Genomic DNA, 13,691 nt, shown 5'->3' with positions numbered 1-13,691 from the left:
GATAATGGTATAAAACAACACAGCTAGTATTTTCTTTTCTACCCTTTCTACATGTAAAGTGAATCCTATATTCCTATTTTAGCTCCATGTTTAAATCACAGCTCCATAATTCCATGAATCAACCTATTATATCAAAATTCCAGGACTGTCATGCCTAAAATGAGGATGTCTTGGTCAGGCTCGGAAGTGGTCCAATTCAGTGATGGAATATCCAGTTACCCACACTGTAATTCTAGTTTTTAACCCCAACACATGTACAGTGAATAGATAGTCATTGACCTTTCAATGCCTTTAGCTAGATGGCACCATTTCAGTTCTTCTCATGCAGTCATTGGTCTTCAGTGTGAATTACCAAACCACCTCAGTTGACCATGATGAGGTTTGCTAGGCTGAAAAGACTAATACAGAAAATCTAATAGAAAACCAGAATCACAGTGAGATGATGCTGACAATATATGGCAGAAACTTGAACAGAATATATCTCTCAATTCCATTTCTGAAATTTGGATCAAATGGGGGTGCTTAAAATTATCAAGGTCAACGAACAGTTAGATTAGAAGAAACAAACAAGAACAGAGAATATAAACTAAGAGAAAACAGAATTACTAAGCGAAAAAGGATGATGGGTTTCTACAAGCCTAAAGATTCAGATTTAGAAACACAAAACAAACTGGAATCGCAATGAATAAATAATGACCAGAATTCAAGAATATCTAATAACAGTAGATCAACAACCCAAATGGATGTAATATTCTGATATGAAGTTGATAACATAGCAAGAAACAACTCCTCAAAAGATGGGACTTGATCCACTGGTTGGATCTCAAGAACCAGCACTGTTACATAATTAGCATAATGTAGTTCTAGATTGGTAGGAGACCAACTAGAACCAATAACCCGGATTTGCTAGGGATTGGGAAAATCAGCTAGGTCAAATTATGAGAAATTGTGAAATTTGGGTTAGGGCTTGATGGGACCTAGGGTTAGATGTTAGGGTTAAGTTAGAAGAGTGGATTATATGGGAGAGAAGAGATGCTGAAAGTTATAGTTAAATCAGATGTGACTAAATCTGAAATTATTGAGGAATCCTAGTAGAAATAGGATTGAGGGGTAAAAGGGTAATTTCAGACAATCGGCTGGGTGGATGGTAATGAAATTTGGATCAAGTCTCTCTTAGGGTTTGAGGAAGATTCGAAATTTCAGCAGGTTCTAACGGTTAGATTTGGCTGGGCAGAATTCTTCCGAGAATTACCTTGCATGTGACCTTCTAGAAGGGAAGAAGAATAATTGAAGAATTTCAATTTCAGACTTACTTGCTGTTTGAAAATATCTTGAACCTTGCAGAGAAATTTCAGCCACTGAATATGTTTCTTCAAGAGATCGGCTATGGCAGAATTGAAACTTGAATGGAGCTTGATTGGAGATCGATGGAGGGGGTTGGGGAAGGGGATGGCTATCTCATTTCACCTTGGGCATCTCACCCAACCTATCTCAGGATTTTTAACAAAGGCTAAAGCCAATATTTCATTAACTAAATTGGTGTTCAATGCTGGCCTCCCTGACAAACTTATATAGAAGACTAAAAAATAGACTTCAATACTAAAAAAGAAAGGCCTAACCCTATCCTTAACTAATAAAGTATCCTAAATTGACTAAGAAAGTGAAATAATAAAGAAAACAAACTCAAAATAGGACTCTAACTAAATTAAGGAAGTTGTAAATAATGAAGATAGAGATAGAGAAGAGAAGAGAATGGAGCAGCAGCCGTAAATCCTCAATACCTCAATAATGAAAGAGATATAGCATATATATTAGGGGTAGGGACAAATAAGGAAAGACAAAAAGCTAAAATAGATTCTCGAGATTAGCGCAAGGCATTAATCCCAAGACCCACTAATGGGACTCAACGATACTTCTAACAGAAATAAATCCCGTTTTCCTATTTTTTACCCATATTTTAGGCTCATTAAATTGGCCAATTACAAAATAAACCCATGGGATCAAAATCCCTACACCTACAAAACCCAACCCAAAGCTTATTTTCAATAAAATAAGCCCTCTAAGTGACTTATTTACATCATAGCAACTTATGATCCTAAAAACTAGGAACTCAGATATTAGTAAATAATGAACTGATAGAAGTAAGATTCTGGTTAACAATAGTTCTTAGGCTATCAAACAAGATAGCAAGTATCAAGTAAATCCGATGGTTAGATTAGGAGTTGTGAATTTATCTTACTTGAGTATTGATGGAGAAGGAAGAATGAAGAAGAAGATATGACTACGCATCCCACCTAGCCTTAACTGAAATCCCACCAGCCACTATTGGCTTCCCACTAACGTAACAGTGCATCACACAGAAAATCTGAATCTCACAGAATGAAGAAAAGGCTCAAGCCAAAATCTAATTAATCAAATTTGTGTACAAGGCTGGACCCCCTACAACAACAACAAACACGGCCTTATCCCAACTTAATGGGGGCAGCTACATGGATCCAAACAAACACAATAGGTAAAACTAAGGTCTAAACAACAAGAAAAACGGGGAATGAAGATATGGGAAAAGAGGGATGGGAAATGAGATGATAAATGAAAAACGGACACTGACAAATGAAAAATGGAAATTAAAAGAATGGTAATTTACACATACCACACCTGAGGTTTGACGAAAGGATAATTTTACCCTCCAGTTTTGAAAAATTCTGCATACCCCCTTGAGGTTTGCAAACAATAACAAATAAGTCCATTCCGTCAGTTCATGACTAACAGTGTTAAAAATAAGAGGTGAACTGACAAAATTACCCTTGCAAATAAAGAAAGAAAAAAAAAACCTGCAACTCATCTTCCCCAAATCGATTGGGGAAGATGAGTTGCAGGTTTCAAAACCCTTCAACCCTCAAGGAATTTAGGGTTTCAAATTGGGAAAAAATCCCAAATGGTAATAGAACCTGGGCATTCTCCAGAAACCCCTTCACCAAATTTTTGTTCAACCTGTTCAACCACCATGATCAAGGGTTTTGAAACAATTTGAAACCCTATCATTTGGGAGGGCATGCATTTTTGGGGTTAGGACGACAAACAGAGTCGTGACCTCAGCGAAGAACACAACATCCATTAGTTAGGGTTCAATTTGGTTTAGGGAGTAAGAGAGCTTAGAGTTCAAAAGTAGGAGAAATCGTGGATCAGTTTGGTGGAGGAGATTAGGGTTTAGGGAGGAAGAGAGCTCTAGTTTCAGATCGGTTGGATTTAATCAAATTCATATATGTATACCTTTCATACAAGTTAGACCCAAAAGAACTCTACTAAATAACATGAGTGCATCAATGATAACAAATTCATCAAAGAACCAGAGAACCCATATATATCTCTCAATTATTTAAGAACAAATTAAAGAATAAAAGATCATATACATATATAGCCACACAGATTTGGGGTCTAAAATACAAGTATTCATGAAAATAATACTAAGCAAAATAGCTAATTACAGTGCTCAAATCCCAAATTGAAACTAGGATTGTTTAAAATAATCATTCCCCGCAGCAGAATTTTCTTCCTGGGGAGTTATTGGTGGCTGAGGCTGTGATCCGCTTGACGAAGGTGATGGTTCAGCGCCGGTAGGTAAGTCGGAGAGAGCAGCCAAGAATCGGCGTACACTGAGAGAGCGAGCAGGTCTGAAACTAAGGGAGCGAGGAGGGACGTTATTGGAGAACATGGAGGATGATTTGGAGAGGATGAAGTAGACCAGCGCTTGAACAAGTGCGAACATCCCAATCTTCAGAAGTATCTCTCCCAAGCTACTGCTTTTGATCATCATTTCTAATTCTAAATCTATTAAGGAAAAGCAATGAAACCCAGAAGATGAAGATGAAGAAAGATTGAAGAAGATAAAGAAGGGGAGAGAACCATACATGCCATGCCATGCAAACATTGGTGCAGAACTTCAATAATTGAAAGGGAGAGAGTTTTTAAGGGTTGAAAGGGTTTTGAAACCTGCAACTCATCTTCCCCAATTGATTTGGGGAAGATGAGTTGCAGGTTTTTTTTTTTTTTTTTTTGCAAGGGTAATTTTGTCAGTTCACCTCTTATTTTTAACACTGTTAGTCATGAACTGACTGAATGGGCTTATTTGTTACTGTTTGCAAACCTCAGGGGGGTACGCAGAATTTTTCAAAACTGGGGGGTAAAATTGTCCTTTCATCAAACCTCAGGGGTGGTATGTGTAAATTACCCTTAAAAGAAAAATGAAAGAAGATGAAAGTAAGAGGAAAGAGGCACAGCCCAGCAAGTCCGGATCATCTCAACTAAATGGGGTCTGCTACATGTACCCTTGCCCTCCAATAGGTTCTATTCGAGGTCATACTTGGTACAAGGCCTATACCATGCATGCCCTTCCTCACAACTTCTCCTATGGACCCCCTCACAAACTTATATAGAAGGCTTAAAAATAGACTCAAACAATAAAAAGGAAAGGCTTAAACCAATCCTTAACTAATAAGGCAACTAATGTAGTCCTAGGTAGGAGTATTCCCACTAGGAACCAAGGTAATAGGATCACCAAACAAGACTGGTGATTTGGCTGGGTAGAAATTAGGGTTTTAAACTAAATTCTAGGGTCAGGTATGGGGGGAATAGGACACTGTATATCTGATTTTAATATGCAGGCTTTGGGAAGGCTTTTAAAACAGAATTGATACAGATTTAAATCAAAATTCAGATTCCAGAATTTTAGGGTTAGGGTTTTGGGTTTTAGAACTTAGGGAAACTACCAAAACTAGGGTTTAAAGTGGGATTTATGACCAGGGCTTGAGGTCGAGTGTGAGGGACAAGGGAATGGAAGTTCAGCTGTGATTTGAAGGAATTCTGTTGGCTGAATAAGTCTAGACAGAAATTAGGGTTTTTTTTGGGTTTTAATGGAGGAGGGATTTAGGGTTTTGACTGTTGATTATGGGCAGCAGCTAGGGTCGAGTGTAGACAATGGTGAGGGGAGGCTATGGCCTAAGTTTGATTGATTTCTAACGGAGAAACAGATCTGGACAGAACTCAGCAGGCTAGGGTTTATGAAAGAAAAACAGAAAAATAAAGGGGGATCGAATTGGGAAGGAGAAGGAATAAGAAAAACAGAATTAAAACTCAAACTTACCAAAGGAATCCACCAGCAGCAGCTTGAAGGATGAAGGATGAAACCATCTTCAGAGAGAGAAATCCTCCCAGCCATCACGGTGTAAGGAGTCGCAAGAATCCACCCACCCTTTCCACCTTGAAATCCACAAGGATGCACACTCAAAGGAGCAGGAACAGCAGCAGCAGTCGGCCAGCAGCAGAAACAGTATTTTTTTTAAAATTTTCAATGTGGGGGAGCCTCCCACGATTTCTACTTTTACAATAAAGAGCCAATGGCCAAATTCTAGTACAAATTATCCTCCTTCTAAAATCGTGGAAGGGAGAGATTTAATCTAACTTAACTAATTTAAAACAATAAATTGACTAAGATACCCCTACTAACTTAAAATAAAAGAATCTAACTTAAAACAACTAATTTAAAAGAAGATTCTATACTAGCCAATAGGATATAAGGACCTATTGACCAATAGGAACACTTCACTTAAATTAGACCAATTGAACCAATTGGATGCAACCAATTCTAAACCGGTTCAATCTAAAAACAGGAAAATAAACTTTGTATGGAAAATAATAATCCTAATATATGGCTCCCTATTCAAACCCTAAGTTCAGGGCTTCTTCTTCTTCTTCTTCCTCTTCCTTCTTGGAGCTGCATCAGTAACATAAATTGACCAGGAAACTAAAATAATAAAGGAAACTGACACAAATCATGATTCAACTTATAGAATCCAAATCCAGCTTAACTAAAACACTTAATAACAATTAAAATAAAAACACTTAAATAATTTCATAGGCCTAGCTTCTAACCATATTATAGGACATAAAGTGGCCTATTACAATGAAAACACATTGGATCAAAGGCTAACGCACCCGAAGTCAGACTACTACCGAGCTCCACACCAGGGCTCAAACCATGCCTCAAGGAAACTATAGCCCCCAAAACCCAAAGGCTTTCCGAGAGATCCGAGAGACATGGTTCAACTAATGGTGCACTATCCTTCTCCCAAACATTTCTCAGCGTACATAACCCAACCCAAAGCTTATTTCCATTAAAATAAGCACAATTGAGTTTTATCTACATCAGAGAAAGCCATAACTCACAATCTACTAATCAGATGCCAACCAAATTCTGGTCGAATGTAGTGAAGAGGGAAAGGAAGATAATATAAAAAATTGAAACCTATCCAATGATTAGATTAAGAGAAATAATGTGACAAAGTTACTGATATCAGATGGGTTAAATCAGAAATCAGAGGAAATATGAGAACTGAGAATAACCTGCAAAACAGTGAGTAAGGGCAATAGGGATATGACAGATATAAAATAGGACCTATGAGAGGATAGGAGTTACCTCTTGATGGCCATGATAGAAGGGAGTTGCTGGAAATCAAAAGTACAGTAGGAGAAATAAGAAAGACAAAGAGAGAAGATGGAAGAAGGGGGTAGAGGGGATATGACTTGGTATCACCACCAAGCCTAGGTCAACCATAGGAATCAACACCTAAGGCCTGTGCAATTGATTCACCACAGTAGCAAAAAACTCACAAAAGAGCATTATGTCGTTCAACTAAAATCGTGGGCAACATGCCCCTCCTCTTTTATTTACAATAGCAATCACCCTCTTAAAAGAATGGTAACCCCTTATGCGTGGGGAAGGGTTATTGGGCTGCCAATCTAATTAGGATATTCTAGAATGAGAACCAAAGCTACATAGAAAAATGAAAAAACTTTCACCCCTCACCTCTCCCCCCCCCCCCCCAAAAAAAAAAAGAAAAAAGAAACAACTATTCACCCAAAAAAACTAGAAACAACTACTTGGCTACTAACTAAACTACTAAGTAGCTGGTAACAAAATTAGAAACTAAAAAAAAAATTAGCAACAAAAAATCCTCCACACAAAGCTGGTCTGTGGCTCTTAAAGGGCTTAAGTTATAGGCAGTAGATGGGCCACATATGGGCCTCACTAACAACTTAAGTCATGGCCTACCGTGGGCTGGTTAAAACACTGAAGTTGTGGGCCTAAGTTTGGGCCTGTTTGTGGTCTTTATCGATCATCCATCATCTTGTACCCTATTGATACTCCACTCAATTTAATTTCTTCCTACTACTAGGCTTTTATTTTCAATTTGTATAGCTGTATTTGAATTAATAACATAATCAAAATTAGCCGTACTGAAGAGTAAAATTGATGAAAGTATAATTTATCTTCCTCCCCGACAACCAACCAAAAAAAAAAAAGAAAAGGAAAAAGAGTAGTCCTTTTTTCCAATGAAAAATTCTGCCAATGTTCAAGAAGAATGCAACATTATTATCAGAAACAGACTTTGGTTGCAAAATTAAAGTTTTAGTGAACAAAAGTACCTGGCCATGAACTGCCTTGACCAAGCTTGCAATCAACTCCTTACCAGGTTTTATATTTGGCGTAATGAAGACTTGCTTACCCTGCAGCAAGATTATTGTGGAGGCAGAATGACAAGAAATGGAATCATCAGAATGAGATTATATAAGCCAATACCAATTCAAAGTCATCTATTGTGAATGGTTTAACCATGAAAAGATTTCACACCAACCTGTAAAAGTGGACATTGGCTTGCACGTGCCAATGAAACTGGCATACTGAAACCAATCTCCTTTTCCTTTTTGAAATCCCTCAGTATGTAGTTTCTCTCATCAATAAAGGAGCTGGCTTGCCTGCAGCTCTCAAGCCACAGATGTGTCACTACTGGCTTACCCAGAGCAATTGCTTCCAACATATTTCTTGTACGGACAAACTTATCAGCTACAAAGTGCGTGGCATCAGAAGAAGAGGAGGCAAGTGGAACACGTAGGCGTGCCAAAATCTGTAAAAAAGAAACCAAATGTTACCACCTAGTGTATGACTTTAATGGTTCCAATGTAAGAAAAGGCAACATGCGCGGTCAAAGAGCACACAAACTACCTTCTTCTGCTGCTTAATTATATCCTCATCCAAGTGGTGGCTGAACAATACTCGAACAGTAGTTATATCTCTTCTTCTTCTCAAATCTTTTAATGCAGGAGTAGGTACTGCTTTGGTGGCACCTAATCTCGTAAGCTCTTTCTTGAGGCACGATCTTGATAGGCTCTTTCTGCAGGACTGTTTGGGATATTCATTACCCAAACAAACAGGTGATGCTGCGTTTATGGGTGTGCCATTACTGGGTGTAGTACATGCTGAATGAGATGGCGTAGCTTTCTCACTTGGTGATGCTGCTAACATGGTATTTACTTCTTCATGTTCAGTAGTTTCATCTTTCTTGCCAGGCTGCATGGAGGCCTTGGATCCAATCTGGCTTTTAGGAATTAAATTTCCATTCATACCCATTGAATCCAAGTTATCATTAGCATCAGCCGAACCAGAATGATCTATCCTTAACAAATTTTCTTCAGCCTTCTTTTCTGCAGAGGGCAAAAATGGACAAGGGTATGCAGCTGATTGTGTTTTCCTCTTCACATCAAGTTTGATACAAGAACTTTTAACATTGTCATTATTCCTTTGTTGTACTGTAACAGATTGCTTGTTAACTTCTTCCCCATCACTTACAGAGGATGGGCCATTTAGGTTATCCACCTTACTTAAGTGTCTTGACATGTTCCGACGTGTTCTTCTTCCTTTCGGATAGCTCAATGCACCTAATTTCATACAACTGGCTGTAGCAGCTAATTCTTCATGTGGTGAACTATAACCTTGTTGCTCTTCTCGACTTACCTTGCCTTTACTGGCTTCACCAATTTGATTTGAATCTAATTTAGAATGTGTTTCTGCATGAATCAACACATTAGATGCATCCACATGTGAACTTCTCCTTTTCCTTTTGTCCTCCAGAACAGCAACCTTCAATATGCCATCTTTCCCTCCTTCAGAATCATCGGATGAATTCCTAGTTTTTTTCAATGAATTTACTGCTATGCACTGCCTAGTCCGATGAGCAATGGGTATGATAGTCCTATAATCCTCTTGACGTTGTCTTTTGCTAAGGGGGAGATGTCCATTTGTAGCAGCAGAACTACCATATTTACCAGCATCTTCAACATGAGCCCTATTCATAGGTTCCACAGTCTTTCTTTCGCGAACAAGTCTAGATGATCTTCTGACTGAGCTTTCATTCCCATTAACAGCATTCCCAGAATGTAAGTGTTGCGCACTCTTAAACTTGTGCCTCCTCAATTTTGGTTCTATTTCTGAATCTGGAGAAACCTTCACTTTTCGCCTCTTATTGCATTTACGAGATGAAGTGAGAGTCTCTTTGCTTAATTTGGTTTCAAGCATCTTCTTTTGCTTTGATTGCCTCATATTGCCACCAGAACCAGGAGGATGAGCCCTCTTCTTAGGGGAAACATGCTTTAAACAAGGCACCATATCTGTAACTTGATGAGCATCAGTCACGTCCTGATTGGAAGGGTCTCCATAGAACAAGGCTTCCATTGCTTCAGCAGCCATTTGTGTATCAAAACCAACTTCATATGCGCCAGGTGTCTCTGAGTTAATCCCAGGTACATCCAAATTTTTTCCCGGAGATTCTACATTTAACTGTTTATCCAACTCCCCAGCAAGATTCTTTTTGGTTTTTGTTTCAGCTGAGTGCACCGCTTTAGAATTGTGCAACATTAACCTTGAATCTGAATGGGTTAAACCGATTATCTTCTGATGGAGGTTGAAGCCTTTTTCCTTCTGTCCCGACTCCTCAGTCAGGTTTCTGCCTCTCTTACGCCTGGAGTTCTGGGGTTGGGTAAGAGATCTCCTCCCATGGCCTTCTTTTTCAAAGAATGATTCCTTCCTCTTTGTGAAGAAACATCCTCCTCCTTCGTCCTCACGGCTGTCAATCCAGTCATAGACTCCCACCGTCCCAACTGGGCTAAGATTGGGTCTCTTAGCCAAACTTTGAGGCCCCTTTGCTTTCAAGACAGGAGGTGAATTCCCCTTGATGGTTGTTCCATGGTGAACATCCTGAGACAACTCAACATTATTGACTGACAGAAACCTATCCACAACATCCAGTGCATTGGCCTGAGACTGTTCACCAGGTTCTTGAGACTCAGCATAGCTTAACCCCACAAATTTGTGATCATCAGCAACCAACTGAGGTGATTCTGTCCCCCCATTCTTGCCATCAATATTACAGTTGGATTCTTTATATCCGGCAAGTGAATCATCTTTAAAAAGTTGTCTCACTCTTGGATTACCCACTGTGCACTTACTTGCATTCCCAGGTTTCTTCAAGCTACCATCGCATCTCCATTTATCATGGTCGTGAACAACTTCCAATCCAAATTGACTGTTACTCGGGTTAGAATCTGGCAAGATTTGAGTTCCCCCACATGTTATACCACCGACGACTGGACTAGAATCCCTTAAAGATGCTGCACCATCAACAAGAAAAGAGAAACAAAATGCACATTAAGTAGGCAGTTTTTAACTATATATTCAGTGAATGCTCAGTTGCTAACTAAACCTTCAGTGAATGCCCTATTAGACCAATATGTGCACACAAGAGGTTCCCCAAGATGCCCAATAGAAATTAAGCAGCCAATCATTCTGGTATTTAAAACAAGGGAAAGGTATTCATGCACGGGAGATTCTCCCATCGACTCTGACTTATGGGGGGGTAGGGTCTTGTCGTCATTTCGGATGGGCATTTATGCCCATCTGACTGCACTTAATGCCAGTCATGCACATGCATGGCTGTGCATAAAAACTTTTGCCTTGAAACAATATTCAGAAACTCGGTTTGATTTGGAATTCTTTAGAGACAGAGATTTCAATTTCCTCAAGTTCCAGGAAAGAGAAGATCAGCTCAATGGTTTCAACAATATTAACAAATTTGAACTGGACTTGGTGAAAATAGCAAGAAACTTACAAAAATAACGTAAATATATGAAAATGCCATGACTTACTAATGTAGTCAACGGAAATAAAGAAAAAAACTATAGTAAAAGTCTTTCTCGTCCTTCATATAAAATGGAAAACGAAAAAACACAACATTTCTTTTGGCATAATGCCACAATCATGGTGAAGTTTGATTAAGTTGATGCAGCTAGCCAACCTAGATTCCAGATTAGGAATCAATGATCAGATCAGCTGCCCCACAAGCAGATTTTCCTGATACAACAAGGTTGAAAAGGCTTGCTGATTTATTGATTGCAGCAACCTGCGATGGGGAAAGTAAAAAAAGAATGAAGAAAAGAAGAAAGAGAAGAGATAAGGGGCTGTTAGTACCCGTAAGCAGCAACTTGGGGAAAGGAGAAGAGAGGGATAGGGGGAAGAGCTCACAGCCAACTGTGTAATCTGAGAGGGGGTTACATCCTCATATAAAATATTTTAAAGTAGAACCCTAGTAAACTTCAAACACTTTTAACATCTAGATATAGTCTTAACAAAATTAAACAACTAGTAAGTAAACTTAATGGACTCAAACACTAACACTAACCAGATTATCGTTAATGACACTATCTAGAAAAACTACTTAACCCTCAAGACAAAGAAGGCCCTATATACTAGAATACTAAATTAAAAGACTAAATTCGTGTACTCCCAATGTACCTAAATTTGGGCCTTATAATTGAGCCCATTAAAAATGAAACCACTTAAAACAAAAACCATAACCAAATACTATTGAAACAGGCCCTAATGTTGCACCGAAACTGCATTACTAAGTTATTCATATATCAATAAATTGAAAATATTTAAAAGTATCTTCAAATCTTTGCATCAAAATGGACTTACAAATTCCATCATGAGTTCCCAATGATCATATAGAAACTAGATAAATGGTAAATGACAGAATCAAACTGATCACTTGGTATTCTAAGTGAACAGTAAAAGCGGGTTGCTTCTAACATCAAGATTATGGATTCCGGTTTTCTGAAGCCTTAAGGAGGTGGTACTCCCCCTCCCCCCTCTGGCGGGGGGGTGGGGGCAGTATAGAGCCAGATGGGACTGAATATGACTTGAGTCATGAAAGACAATGCTCACTTTTCTAGGAAATATCCACTCTGCAAGTCTCCAAACAAAAAATGAGACCTCCATATAAGTATATAACAAGGAAGAAAATCTCTCAGAAAACCAGACAAGTCTGTGGATGAAAACTTCAGTGAGTTGACAACTAATTATCCTAATTTCGGAAAAAAAATATTTGACATAACTTTTGCAGAGAAGCATAATGAATTTGGCTCTGAAATACTACATCTAGTAGCCTGCTAGACCAGCTGATCATAGTTGTCACGGCGTGTAGGCGATCCAAGGCGTTGGAGTGGGGCCTAGATGCAAGGCGACCAAGGTGCCCCCACCTAGGAAACGCCTTGAAAATTATGCAGTTGATTCAGCTTTCAAAAGGTACCCACTGGGAGCAGACTTGAAAAATGTATAGTCAGGTTGCCACCCCAAAAAAAAAAAAATTCTTGGGATTCAGTTCAATAACTTCATAAGAATGAGTTCTCTTTGCAGCTTGGGTTCCAGTTCATAAAATTCACAAGAATTGAGTTATCTTTGCAGCTCCTTTCTCTAATTGCACAGAGAGAAATGTATACTAGCTTAAGAACCCAAGTTACGTGCAATATCTAACTTTAATGAAGCTGCCTGCCATTTTAGCCAGATCCTATGATTTTGACACAACTGACAGGCAGAAATTCATCAGTGTGGATGCTTGGTTTTCCAGAGGCAATGACCATGGTATCAACTCTAAAGCAAGTTCTGAGCAATCACAATGATCAAGTGACTTAAAAAACGGTTTCCTTCGTTGGCCACCTCACAGAATAACCATAAAATAGATGGCAAAGAGGAAATTCAGTAAAAAGCATATAAAAATACAAAAATGGCAATATGCTACACACATAGTACAAAAAGCCAGGCTTAATATCAACATAGCATTGTTCTTCTTAAACAGAGTGTGGGAAAGACCTGAACCGTGCTCATCATCGGTTGAGGCATCAGAATCCACCACATGGTCCTTCTCTGCTTGATCATTGGAAGGACTAAGTTGTCTTTTCTCCATCTCAACTACATCATCCCCTATTCCTCTTTCAGAGCCATCATTATCATCAACATCAGTCAATACTAGGGTTCCATTTGTTCCTTGACTATCACTGTCGGTCAACATCTCATCATCACACCCATTCACCAACTGGGTCATATTTTCATTCCAATCCTGATAATCCAGTACTTGTGTTTCATCCCCAAGATTCAACAATTGAGTTTGATAATCCAGTACTTGTGTTTCATCTGGAATGATATCTTGAAAGGGCACGGTACACTGTAAAGTCCGCAACTCATCGTCATTTTCATCTTCTGATTGACCGCCTGCGTTTCATTAACCATTAACAATGATATTCATCAAAAAGTGAAATTTCGAGGTAATCAAAACTAATTAACATAGTTTCCATCTTTCTTTTTTTTTTTTTGGTGGGGGGGGGGGGGGAAGGGGAAGGATTAGAGACCATTACCGGAAGAGAAGGAGGAGGCGGAGGGAGACTGAGTGTCGGAGTCACTACCAGTACCATCTACAACCGAATTCCCTTCATCTGCTCCAACAGAAGCCATTTCAGTTACCTTCCGC

At 38.9% G+C, this 13,691-nt stretch overlaps 1 protein-coding gene across 2 annotated transcripts in view; it reads right to left on the bottom strand.

Annotated features, from left to right (window-relative positions):
- The window catches only part of LOC122658635, a 15,679-nt gene extending 1,988 nt beyond the window's left edge, over positions 1 to 13,691 (bottom strand). The window contains exons 1-6 of one of the 2 annotated variants that reach the window (XM_043853677.1): positions 13,579 to 13,691; positions 13,037 to 13,435; positions 9,777 to 10,500; positions 8,060 to 9,716; positions 7,692 to 7,961; positions 7,483 to 7,563 (exon numbers count right to left, since the gene is read on the bottom strand). In XM_043853677.1, coding sequence (XP_043709612.1) covers positions 7,483 to 7,563; positions 7,692 to 7,961; positions 8,060 to 9,716; positions 9,777 to 10,500; positions 13,037 to 13,435; positions 13,579 to 13,675 — 3,228 coding nt within the window. In that variant the 5' untranslated portion in view covers positions 13,676 to 13,691. Of the gene's footprint in view, positions 1 to 7,482; positions 7,564 to 7,691; positions 7,962 to 8,059; positions 10,501 to 13,036; positions 13,436 to 13,578 lie in introns of both variants that reach the window. The other variant, XM_043853675.1, reaches the window with a different exon arrangement.

Source organism: Telopea speciosissima, chromosome 4 (genome assembly GCF_018873765.1).
Source record: "Telopea speciosissima isolate NSW1024214 ecotype Mountain lineage chromosome 4, Tspe_v1, whole genome shotgun sequence".
Lineage (NCBI taxonomy): Eukaryota > Viridiplantae > Streptophyta > Magnoliopsida > Proteales > Proteaceae > Telopea > Telopea speciosissima.
The sequence above is the reverse complement of the archived record's forward strand: the minus strand, read 5'-3'. Positions and strand labels throughout refer to the sequence as shown.